At 39.8% G+C, this 12887-nt stretch overlaps 1 protein-coding gene and 1 pseudogene across 1 annotated transcript; both read right to left on the bottom strand.

Annotated features, from left to right (window-relative positions):
- Positions 1–831: 831 nt before the first annotated feature.
- LOC134755035 (uncharacterized) lies at positions 832–2975 on the bottom strand (annotated as a pseudogene).
- A 608-nt stretch (positions 2976–3583) lies between these two features.
- LOC134754789 (uncharacterized) lies at positions 3584–4105 on the bottom strand. The gene has a single exon (XM_063691155.1). It carries the CDS (start codon positions 4013–4015, stop codon positions 3584–3586), a length of 432 nt encoding a protein of 143 aa, XP_063547225.1. The 5' UTR covers positions 4016–4105.
- Positions 4106–12887: the final 8782 nt, after the last annotated feature.

Here is a 12887-nt window from a genome sequence, read left to right as displayed (position 1 = left end):
CAAAGATAGATATAACTCCGTAATAGATGGATACAGTCTAAGGAAAAAACGTGCCTCGAAAATCAAGAAAATTTGATTCTCGATCAGAGGGCGCTACTAGTTTTGGCCTACAGTCGTATAGATGGCGTTGACGGTTTCGTTTGTTATTTAACAATTTTAACGCATATCAGTGAAAGAACATGGGTCAAAATCATAAAAATAATTAATGCAAATAAAAAAAATCATTTATCTATATTTAAATACATTCTATCGTATTTTTATAAATCTTCATTTTTAGTTTTAAAGTGTGTCGACAGATGGCAGTGAATTTACTGGGGTTACAAAATTTACTATGACAGTACCGCTCTAGTATAACGTCGGCCTAAATCGCATACCTCGTAACTCCATTTTTTTTGAAAATCATGTTTTGACACTTTTAGATAGTACTATTCTGAACGCATCTAACGGCAAAACTCTTAAATACCAAAAATAAACCGTTTACGATTAAAAAGCAAAATAGAAAACCTTGCAACTCCCGACCGCCATTTTTGTAAAAGAAATACCTCGTATCTCCCCCCGCCGCCACTCCCATCAGTACAGTTTGCGATGGCGTTGTGACTGCTCGTCAGTTTTGCGTAAATATTTAGGAGGAAAACGGGTGCTGAATAACAGGTATGTGTATAAGGTTCTACGTTTTACTGATTGTTTATTCTTGATAGATATTTATCATATTTAAACACATTAGACTATTGAAAATGTCCTTTGGTTGCGTGCCATGGACATACGAGGTTTGCTTCGCCTGGATCTTTACTCATGAAGATTAGTTACGTGGTTTTCTGCCGGTAACTAGATTCAAGAGCTTGCCTCTGGAGGCACCTTGTGGACACAAAAAAATCGCTTTTCAAGCCACGAAATCGGCTCATCGTGATGAGAACCGCTCGTCATAAACCAGAAGCTTTGCCGCATAAAATGTGTGTGGATCAATGTGGCTCTAGAATCCTCATTTCGGGATCTGACTGAGATGCGTGCGAAGCGTAGGCTATAGAAGGATTTGATTTCAGAGAGAATCCCCAACCGGGAGGATACAACAGCCCCATCAGTTGTGGTCAGCTTCGTCAGGTGGCTTCTTCCAAGGGACTGGACAAAAACTTTTGACCCCCGATTGCTTGCTCAATGAAGCATGTATTGGAGCACCGGAAGTCACGTCGTACTAGTTTGCCGATCTTCTTGTTTAGAGCCCGTCGCTGTGAAGACTTCTTCCACCTTCCCTCCCTTCCTTCTTCTTCTGCAACTTGGCAGGTGGGTCTTTCCCATCGTTCCATTATGAGCCTGAGGGTTTCCTCTGAAAGCTTCGACCTCCCGGCTTTACGCTGTACTTCGCAAGATCTCATACCTTCTTTCCTGAGCATTCCAACCACATTTTTGAGGGTCTGGTTTATGTCAACGGCATTTGTGCTTTCCACGGCAGCGAATCGGTTCTCCAGGTTCGACTGAAATGCTTTAGATCCTACCATGGTTTGGAGCAGCCTAGGTCGGATGTCGGAGCCTGGACTTATCAAACGGACACGTTCGAGCTTATGGTTGTATTCAGAGAGCCTCTAACAAGTCGGTGATCACTACCGGTGTTGAACCTGTTGATCACTGAGACGTCTCTGAATATACCTATATAATAATATGCTTTTTGTGATCTCATTTTTTGTCATAGTCTCTGGGCTCCATCACGTCCACTTCCATGTTCCTTTGGGGCTATTTTTTGAATAAATAAATAAATATTATAGGACAATCTTACACAGATTGACAAAGTCCCACGGTAAGCCCAAGGAGGCTTGTGTTATGGGTACTCAGACAACGATATATATAATATATAAATACTTAAATACATAGAAAACACCCATGACTTAGGAACAAATTTAGTATCTATTCTGTGCTCATCACACAAATAAGTAAATGCCCTAGAATGGTTGAAGAACGAATTCATCAAGAAAAGCCCCTCTCTCGAGGAAGTTGACAAGCATTTGGCCCCTATGATTCTGGCTACCCAAACCATGGGATCCTACTACCGACTCGCTGCAATTCTGTACTCCCACTTTAACGTGGGAAGCCAGAGGAGGCTTTCTGTTTTTAAGTTTAATAAATATTTTTTAATTTGCAAGTTATTTTTTTTAATCCACAATTACCTTGTTGAGATCAAAAGATTATCCTCTATTTTTACGGATTTTAATAGCAAAACTCTTAACTCCCGATTAGCTTTCTAGAAATTTTGAAGAAAAACTAGTAACTCCAAATTTTCCAGGTTCAGGTGTTTAAAAAAAAATAGGTTTTGACAATCTGATGGCTAAATTTAATTTAACATTATCTAAAAAAAATACTAAGTAAGTCTTCATGCAAAATTTTTGGTAATGAAGTTTTTTGTGCCTCCTGTAAAATTTGGTCAAATTGAGTTACGAGGTTTGCGATTTAGGCCGACGATAAGTTACTCTATGTGACTATATACTGTCTGCAACCATCACATAGATGCAAATATTAATAAATATGCGCCCCCATAAGGCGGGTACACAAAAGAAAAAATGGAAAAATTCGCACCCTTTGGTAAACTTCGGTAGCTCAGTTGGTTATGAGCGATTAGACCGGTGTTCCAAATAGTTGCAAGTCCGAATCTTGCCCGAAGCGGTGAATTTTTCAATTTTTCCTTTAAATTTAATATCGGCATCAAATAATGTTGCCTGCTTACGCGTACGGACGTCCTCACGTCCTCAGTTATCTACTTTGCCTTGTCGTAGATACACTTTGCCTTGTCGTAGGTACACTTTGCCTTGTCGTAGATACACTTTGCCTTGTCGTAGATACACTTTGCCTTGTCGTAGATACACTTTGCCTTGTCGTAGATACACTTTGCCTTGTCGTAGGTACACTGTCTTGTCGTAGATACACTTTGTCTTGCCGTGGGTACTGTAGACTGGCGTCAAAAGTCTGGGTGAAAGTTTAAGACGCGACATTAGAGTTGCGATCGAAGTTAAACGACCGAATTACAAACAGGCACTCGTCTCAAACTTGAGACAGTTTGAAAGACTTCACTCAGAACACAGACTACTTGCCCGACTGCGCATTATGAGTATTATGTGACGCACTTTTAAGAGCGCTCTTAAAAGAAAAGTCGAAATAATGTCAAATTGATGATATTCCTCGACAACATTTAGGACTTTACGCTCATTATTAGAAACAAAGAGTACTTGTTCCAGTAAGAGCGTCTTCTTATCTTTAGGAATATCGTTGTACATTTTAGACAAAGGACTAATTAAATTAGTTTTTTTTTTCTGATGGTCGTTTACGAAAAACCGCGTGAAGCACTGAACTATGAGCTCTTATTTGTAAATTTTGAGAAGTTTACTCTGCTAAAGTTGTATATTTTGTATTACTAATATCCTGTACTTTAAGAATATTGATTGATATTCTTCCTACATGCTTTTGAGAAAGAGAAAATCAATGTAAAACGAATTGAATTTTCTCTTCGAAACTAGTGTAAATTCCTACGAAAATCTACTTACTTAGCTATAGCAAAATTGTAGTTTTTATGATTAATTTTTTACATACTTTACTTACTTACTTAATGGCGCAGCGACCCAAAATGAGTCTTGGCCTCCGACACGAGTATACGCCAGTCGTCTCGATCCTGTGCCATCTCCCGCCAGTTATCGGCATGGAGAGCGCTCAAATCTACTCCAACAGCATCGCCCCAGCGATACCTGGGACGTCCGACCGGCCTCCGCCCCACCTGGCGTCCCAAGTACGCCCTTTTAACGCCGCGATCCTCCTCCATTCTCAAAACGTGGCCGAACCAGCGGAGACGGTGAGCTTTTGTCTCGCCTATAATGTTGGGTGCAGCCACAAGATCTTCAATCTCGACGTTTTTTCGGAGTCTAAAACTGCCATCTTCCCTTTTCACAGGACCAAGGATTTTTCCGAGTATTCTCCTTTCTGCCACCAGGAGCTTGTTTTCTTCTTTAAGTGTTAGCGTCCAAGTCTCGCATCCGTACATGAGTATAGGCCGTATGACCGTCTTATATATACGCAGTTTTGTGTTTTTACTCAGGAGCTTGGACACTAACACTTTATGAAGGGCGGCACTACATCGTTACATACTTTAATCAAGGGTAAATGCCATGGACAAAATTACACGGAAACTGAACTATATTTTCACCACAGTTAAGTAGTGAGAACATATTAAAGGTTAAAATGTATTTCGAATTTGTAATAGACCCCGAAGTATGAAGTGGCAGTTCATGGCCTTCACTAAATTAAAAAGTTACTTTGGTCACTCCCTGGAGTGGGGAAAGTCGCACTTTCTTCACTCCAGGGAGTGACGAAAGTTGGCTTGTTCGAGCTGCTGAGAGTGCTGAGGTGAAAAAACGTTTGCACTATTTGGCTTGAAGGAATATTAATAAATTTGGATTTCATTATCTTTTGTATTAATAAGCTACGCATTATTGTTTTCTTCATTTAAATGTTGAGTATTGTTTAAATGTTTGTAATGTAAGTATCAAAGTGTAATATTAAATGCTAAAAATCGCTTTTTCGTAAAAATTTTCAAAATTATTATTCGACGTAATCCATGATCCTATTAATTGATTTTATTTTTACCTATGTCTGACGTACCTAATTTTGCAATGCTAATTTTAATTTTGAATTTTAGAATTGTCCAAATTAAAATGTTATTAAGTAATACTAATTTTAGTTGTAGTATCTTAGTTTTTTAGTATTTAGTATTAATAATTTTAATAATTTTAGTTTTTAATTTTTAGTTAAGAACTTACTAACAATGCTATGGACCTATGAGTTGTCTGAAAATAAACGAATTTTATTTATTTTATTTTATTTATTAGGGTTCCGTACCTCAAAAGGAAAAAACGGAACCCTTATAGGATCGCTCGTGCGTCTGTCTGTCTGTCCGTCTGTCACAGCCTATTTTCTCCGAAACTACTGGACCAATTAAGTTGAAATTTGGTTACATATGTAAGTTTGTGACCCAAAGACGGACAATGGACATGTAACGTAAATGAATAAATTTTAAACATAGGGGCCACTTTTGGGGGGTAAATCAGAAAATTAAAAAATAAAGTTTTTTAAACTATATCGTGTTACATATCAAATGAAAGAGCTCATTGTGAGAATCTCAAATATTTTATTTTTATAATTTTAGGATAAATATTTTAGAAGTTATTCAAGAAAATAGGCAAAAAATGACCATTCCCCCCTTTATCTCCAAAAAAATAAAAATAAAGTTTTTTAAACTATATCGTGTTACATATCAAATGAAAGAGCTCATTGTGAGAATCTCAAATATTTTATTTCTATAATTTTAGGATAACCATTTTAGAAGTTATTCAACAAAATAGGCAAAAAATTACCATTCCCCCCCTTTATCTCCAAAACTACTGGGTCTAAAATTTTGAAAAAAAATACACAAAATAGATCTTTACCTATAGATCACAGGAAAACCTATTAGAAATGTGACTTAATTATTTAGTTTTTGATCCAACCCCCAACGGGTTTTTTAAAGACATTTCACGCACGTTTCACATAAAAAAATACATTGTTTAAAATGTGTAATGTACGGAACCCTTGAAACGCGAGTCCGACTCGCACTTGGCCAGTTTTTTAATTATTGGCAGAATTACTAGTGTCTATATAAGATATCAGATTTTTCCAGTTGCAATAAGAATAAGTCAACTAGGTTTGCAAACAGATAATAAAATAACTAAGACTCATAATTAATATTGTTCACATTAAAGATTAATAAAAAAAATATTCATCAATATTATAGTGTAACGCCCCTACCACCACACGCCAACAGATGTCGCTACCAGTACCATAAAACCAAGGGCCTGACACTCTTTGATAGAGAAAGATAGTCTTGAATGTCTTGATGCGATTCCTATAAGAGGAAAGAGCAAATAGTGCCATGCTTTGTCCTTATCACCGACCGGGTGGCATCACAGGTAGGAGGCGATGGCGAATTACCGAAATGTATAAGTGAAAGAGAAAAAATCTAATGCTGCCCAAATTTTACATGAATATTCGTTCTTTTACCCCCGGTCGCTCGGTGGCGCTGGCGCGTCTATAACTACTTGGACACACCTCCACTATGGATGGAGGCTAGTTACGGCGCCCACCGCAGGATCAACTGGCGAGCCACCTAAAGGGCCCCACTGACTATCAGTCCGGGACGATATCGGCTTATCGGATCCGATATCGGTTTTTTTTTATGAAATAGGAGGCAAACGAGCAGACAGATCACCTGATGGTAAGCGATTACCGCCGCCCATGGACACCCGCAACACCAGAGGGGTTGTAAGTGCGTCGCCGGCCTTTAAGATGGGAGTACGCTTACGCTTAAGGTTTTGTTTGGAACTGACAAATTTTCGTTCTAACTGACAGACCGATATAGTCCGGCGGACTGATACTCAGTGGCCGCCTTAAAACAGCCCGGCGGGCCGCAGGTTGAGTATGCCGGTTCTCGTATAGTGTATCTAACAAGAAAACGGTCTGTGGTTTGAAAGTGTGCCAAATGGGAGGACACATCTGTTTAAAAATATTAGCTTATTTCAGTGAACTGGGGTTTCATTTTCATTGCGACTACTTACGCTATTGAGTAAATAAATGTACTTACGACTTTTAGGGTGATAATTGTCTTGAAAATTCAAAGCTTACTGCTATGAATTACTTGACTTATGTCCGAAATTAAATTATCGTGAGACATATTTCAAAAGTATTTAGATCAGTACGGTTTCACTCAGTATTGTTTTTAATCGAATTTGACATGTTTCGGATTCGTCGGGAATCCTTCCTCTGGCACGAGTGTCCGCGGCGGTTGTACTCCGTGAGTCCGTGCACTGCCCTCGCCGCCCGCCTCGTCGCTCGTTGCGCGCGCGCTGTTATCCTATGTCCCCTAGATGGGGCAGAGGGCGTGGACAGTGCGCCGCGCCATCTGGATCGGTCTTCAGCTTCGCGCTTGAGTTTTGTGGTGTTGCAGGTGTCCAAGAGCAACGGTAATCGCTTACCATCAAGCGATTCGTTTGCTCGTAAGCTCATGGCATAGAAACCATAAAAAACGGGCCAAGTGCGAGTCGGACTCGCGCACCGAGGGTTCCGTACTTTTTAGTATTTGTTGTTATAGCGGCAACAGAAATACGTCATCTGTGAAAATTTCATTTCAACTATCACGGTTCATGAGATACAGCCTGGTGACAGACAGACAGACGGACAGACGGACAGACGGACAGACGGACAGCGAAGTTTTAGTACCCGTACCCGTCGGTTTTTAGGGTTCCGTACCCGTTTTTACACTTTGGGTACGGAACCCTAAAAACCGACCAAGTACTGATAACTCCGCTACTTGACGAGATGTTGACTACGGAAATAATAGTTTTGGTAACAAAACTGATGTATGGAGAGAGAGGACTTCTCTATGGCAGCACAGACGTAATAAATTGCCCTTATTCCCTGCAACCCCGAGCTGCACACAATGAACCAAACGAACCATTCAGACAATATTACTCGTACCGCAAAAAAGTTAAAAATATTCACTTTGAAATTGGAATATTTCATTCAATTATCCGACTTGCAGAATGCGACCTTATTAGGAATAAAATAGATTCCAATATCGACTGGAAGATTTTTCTTTCCAACCAGTATTTTCTATTTCTGTCTACTTAAAAAACTGAATTCTACAGAACTGAATTGAAGTTAGTGCTTTATATAATGCCTAATTTGTGTTGGTCTAGGAAAAAGGGACTACAGCCGTTCGTATAACACCATTCTTGATGCTTGACCAGAAAAAAACATTCTAGATGAAATTTGGTATAAGGATAGTATGAGTCCCGGGAAAGGACATAGGGAAGTTTTTATCTCGGAAATCAGTTCCATCGGTTTGCCGCTGTCACTGTCACATTTCGCAAGAAAGAACGGGAAAGAACATGCGCGGCAAAGTGTCAATTTTGATCGAATTTTGTCGATATCTATTTATTTTAAAAACGTTGCCTTACAATATCGAAATTCGAAAGCGGTCAAATTACTACTCAAGTTAAGATTTTTTTTCCTCTTTTTTTGTTTATAGTGTCACATAATTAATAACCGAGTAAAGTTGGATTAAAAGTCCTAGTTAGAGGTTACTTTGGGAATAACTCGTATCAAGCGAAATGTCATAATTCGTGTATCGGAAGCTTATAAATAAAAAGATAATATAATCAAGAACTACATTATTTTTTCCACGTCTACGGATATCAACGTCTCTTAGAAAAATGTGATCATATAAGATTTTTCGCCTTCTGGCTCAGGAAACCGCCTTAAGCTCATAGAATAAGATGCGGAATTTACTTTGGGATTGAAATACTAATTATATAATATACAAACAAGTCGCGGGATTAGCTAGTCCTGTATATTTAACTACCTACGTAAAATTAATAGCATCATTCTCTCTCATTTTTCGCATGATTGATCAAGGCGGATTCCTCTCGGGACTAATTATAATTATAATTAGTTTACACACTCCTCACTACCCTTACGATTCACAACTCGACTCGAACTTTAAATTCAATCTTACATCCTGCAAGTGTGTAAGGCTGAGTTCACATGGCAATGTCCTGCACGTTTTTTTAGGGTTCCGTACCCAAAGGGTAAAAACGGGACCCTATTACTAAGACTCCGCTGTCCGTCTGTCCGTCTGTCTATCACCAGGCTGTATCTCATGAACCGTGATAGCTAGACAGTTGAAAATTTTACAGATAATGTATTTCTGTTGCCGCTATTATAACAACAAATACTAAAAAGTACGGAACCCTCGGTGCGCGAGTCCGACTCGCACTTGGCCGGTTTTAGAATTTTTTTCGTTTTCTCACTTCACATATGTGGTATTTCCTATAAAAAGGGACCTTATTGTCGATGGCGCTTACGCCATTATTAACGATGCTCCGATATAAATACAATGCCGCGCGACGCTGTGCGGCGTAAACGCCGTCGACAATAAGGTCCCTTTTCATAGAAAATGCCTCATATCACTTTGATTTTGTTGTCGATCATGTGAGATTGGTTCATGATAATGAAGGGCAACGGAACTGCATTTTGCTATGTTATCCTTGTTACTGGATGCAGGCGTCTGGCTGTTCATCGGTGGAGGTAAAAAATTAAAGCCACTTGACTTGGAGGTTGCTAGTTTGGAAGTATTGGGTGTGGTGTATTTTGAAGGGTAATTCCAATTATTTATTTATTTAAACTTTATTGCACAGTTAAAGTTGTACAAAAGGCGAACTCAATGCCTGAAGGCATTCTCTACCAGTTAACCTATGTATGTATGTATTTAATTCGAATATTATATTCATCAGGCGTTTCTGTGATGAGCCAGGTGATATCTAAGATGACTCGTAGTCTTCGCCTGTGGTTTTTGTTTCCGCAATAATGCGTAAAGGGCCCTCCACACTCGTGCGCGAATCGCGGCGCGAAGCCGCGAACGCGAGTGTGGAGTCTAGTTCGCTAATCAGCGAAATCGACTACACATTCGCGTTCGCCGCTTCGCGCCGCGTAGTCTGGAGCGGGCTTAATAAACAGGGAATAAATTAAGGGAACATGACACCTGCCCGTTACAAATGAATAAGAAAGAATGATTTATTGCAGTACTGTGTAAATTTGTAGATGGTAATCATGATACAATTTGTTTCAACAGTCAAATCACAATACCAATGAGACATCTTCAGCACTTTTCATGTACTTAGGCATTCCTTTTTTTTTCAACTGAATCGCTCCTTAGAGGATATAATCAAACGGGGTAGCCATTAACAGGCGTTCCCCTCTGTCGAAAATAGTCGGCCAATGGTCATACACAATGTATGGACTGACGTTTATCTGACATAACGTATACATTCGACCATGGAGACTATATAAAGGAGCCAAATCTCTATGTATGAAAAGTGTCCATCAAAAAACAGTAATTAGGTAGCGCCACCATACACCGAAATACTACCAAAAACAACCTACGTAATTTGGTCGGGTTATTTGTTGCCTTATATGGTTCATGTTATACTCATGTCCCAGAGCCTAACTAGCGCCACCGGAGAGATTAGGAACTATTATTTAAAGCTGAAAGCGGTCACTTTTGCAACAATTCTGCCATAAGAGATTGGCATCCTTTCTATACCATCCATAACATTCGACGTCCCCTCCCCCGCAAAAATCGGCAGACTTTTTGTACAGAAAATTACAGACAAGGCTAACACTAAACTTCCAGCGATTAACAGTTGTCAGACGCAAAAATCTAGTAATAAAGATAAAGGTATGTTGATAAAGGTAGTGATGAACATAGGTGGACAGTAATTTTAGATGGAAGGATATTATATCAAACTAACGGTCAAGTTTTGTTGCTCTCATTATCATGTACCATTTCCCGGGGCCAGCTCTTAGTGTATGATACACGAGCCCCTAGGCCCTATGTAGTTATTTCGACACGGAAGAAAAGTAATTGTAAGTTTAGTTAGTCCATATTTCTACACAGATGCTTAAATAACTTGTGTGTGTTGTTACGAGTATGATGTTACGAGTATGATCATACAGAGTGAAATTTATTCATTTCTCGATTTACTCGGGTACCATAGGGTAAAAACGGGACCCTATTACTAAGACTCCGCTGTCCATCCGTCTGTCTGTCTGTCCGTCTGTCATTAGGCTGTATCTCATGAACCGTGATAGCTAGACAATTGAAAGTTTCACAGATAAATATTTATGTTGCTGCTATAACAACAAATACTAAAAACATAATATAATAAATATTTATTTGTACCCATTGCAACAAACGTGATATTTTTGCCGTTTTTTGCGTAATGGTACGGAACCCTTCGTGCGCGAGTCCGACTCGCACTTGGCCGGGTTTTTTTAGCATTAAAAAAAGGTAAACAATCTTGACGTCTTTTTATTGAAACATATTGAAATGCGCTTTTCAAAAATTAGTTGCCACGCCTGCTAGGAGCCCGGTCAGATTGAACGACTTTTTTTTTATGTAATAGGAAGCAAACGAGCAGACGAGCCGCCTGATGGGAAGCAGTCAACACCAGAGGAGCCACTTATGCGTTGCCCACCTTTGAGAGCCCTAAATACCTGCTTCTTGAAGAACCCCATGTCATAGCGCAAGGGAAACACCTCAGAAGGTAGCTCATTCCACAACTTGCACGTTCTGGGCAAAAACGAGCGAGATGCCCGCTTGTTTTTGGTTTGCCACGTGTCAAGAAAGTGAGGATGAGACTTGTTACAGTTGTGGTATACCCGTGTATGTCAGCTTTAAGTGCATCTTGTCACTCTAATCTGTGGTAGGTCTCGCTCTTCTCCAATATGGCGCCTTGGCTGTAAGATCGTTTTTATATAATGCAAATAAAGAAGCATTAATTAATTGCGTATCATTATAAAAACATTACAACAGTTTTGATCTTATTATTAATACGTCCTTGAAGATTACTGCATGCTGATTGGTGCTGAATGAAGTGAAAGTCGTGTGTGAAGTGCGCTATCATCAGTACGATTGTCAACGTATCAAAACCATAACAAATTGTAAAATTATAATCGCCCTCCTACTGTTTCTCAGAACATGATACAAAGTTGGTGGCATTACACAAGCCGACGCGTTTTCCATCACGAATCGCATTTGCCACTTACTCCTTATATTTCAGTGGAGGGCGCTAATAACTAATATCAACAGCGGCTTATGACACACGAGGCAGTATGCTGCCTCAAAACGCGGCGACCTGAATAAAGGTACCGTTCGGATTTATACTATTATCAACAGCGGCTTATACTGCCTCAAAACGCGGCGACCTGAATAAAGGTACCGTTCGGGTTTATACTATTATCAACAGCGGCTTATACTGCCTCAAAACGCGGCGACCTGAATAAAGGTAACGTTCGGATTTATACTATTATCAACAGCGGCTTATACTGCCTCAAAACGCGGCGACCTGAATAAAGGTACCGTTCGGATTTATAATATTATCAACAGCGGCTTATACTGCCTCAAAACGCGGCGACCTGAATAAATGTACCGCTCGGATTTATAATATTATTAACAGCGGCTTATACTGCCTCAAAACGCGGCGACCTGTTTAAGGTACCGTTCGGATTTATACTATTATCAACAGTGGCTTATACTGCCATTACTGCCTCAAAACGCGGCGACCTGAATAAAGGTACCGTTCGGATTTATACTATTATAACAGCGGCTTATACTGCCATACTGCCTCAAAATGCGGCGACCTGAATAAAGGTACCGTTCGGATTTATACTATTATAACAGCGGCTTATACTGCCATACTGCCTCAAAACGCGGCGACCTGAATAAAGGTACCGTTCGGATTTAAACTACGCAGCAATACTGCTGTAGTATAGGGTTGGCCCGTCGAAGTATTTAGCAGATGGCGCCAGTATAGCTTGCCCTGTCAATCCCTAGAATTATGTCAATTTCTTTTTTAATGGAATTTTATGGCCTGCTTGCCAGCCCTTTAAGCCAAATCTCATAAAAAAAGGCTACGATGGCGCCATCTATGTAAACCTTGACATTACTGCCGTCCGCGTTGCAGCCGCAAATGTCAAAAATCCGCGCAACAACATTGAAGGCGCTTCTGATCCAGGTTCACTGTTCAAGTCGAGCATAACAACTGACAGGCCGACATCGTCCGGCGGACAGATAGTCAGTGGGCCCCTTAAGGTGTAAGAGCGTACACATATTTTTGAAACTTTGGAAATGTATATATATTTATGCCCTTGACTGTACAATGAACCACGCAAAACGCCTCTCCGTGTGTGTTGCCCCTTTGCATATCGCACTAGATAATCTAGAACTAGATGAATAGTCAAGCCAAGTTCTAAATTAGGAGTGC

This window comes from Cydia strobilella, chromosome Z (assembly GCF_947568885.1).
Source record: "Cydia strobilella chromosome Z, ilCydStro3.1, whole genome shotgun sequence".
Taxonomy (NCBI): Eukaryota; Metazoa; Arthropoda; class Insecta; order Lepidoptera; family Tortricidae; genus Cydia; species Cydia strobilella.
The sequence above is the reverse complement of the archived record's forward strand: the minus strand, read 5'-3'. Positions and strand labels throughout refer to the sequence as shown.

Coding starts and splice junctions, on each gene's coding strand:
- LOC134754789 (XM_063691155.1), bottom strand. CDS start 4,015: ATGTACGGATGCGAGACTTGGACGCTAACACTTAAAGAAGAAAACAAG.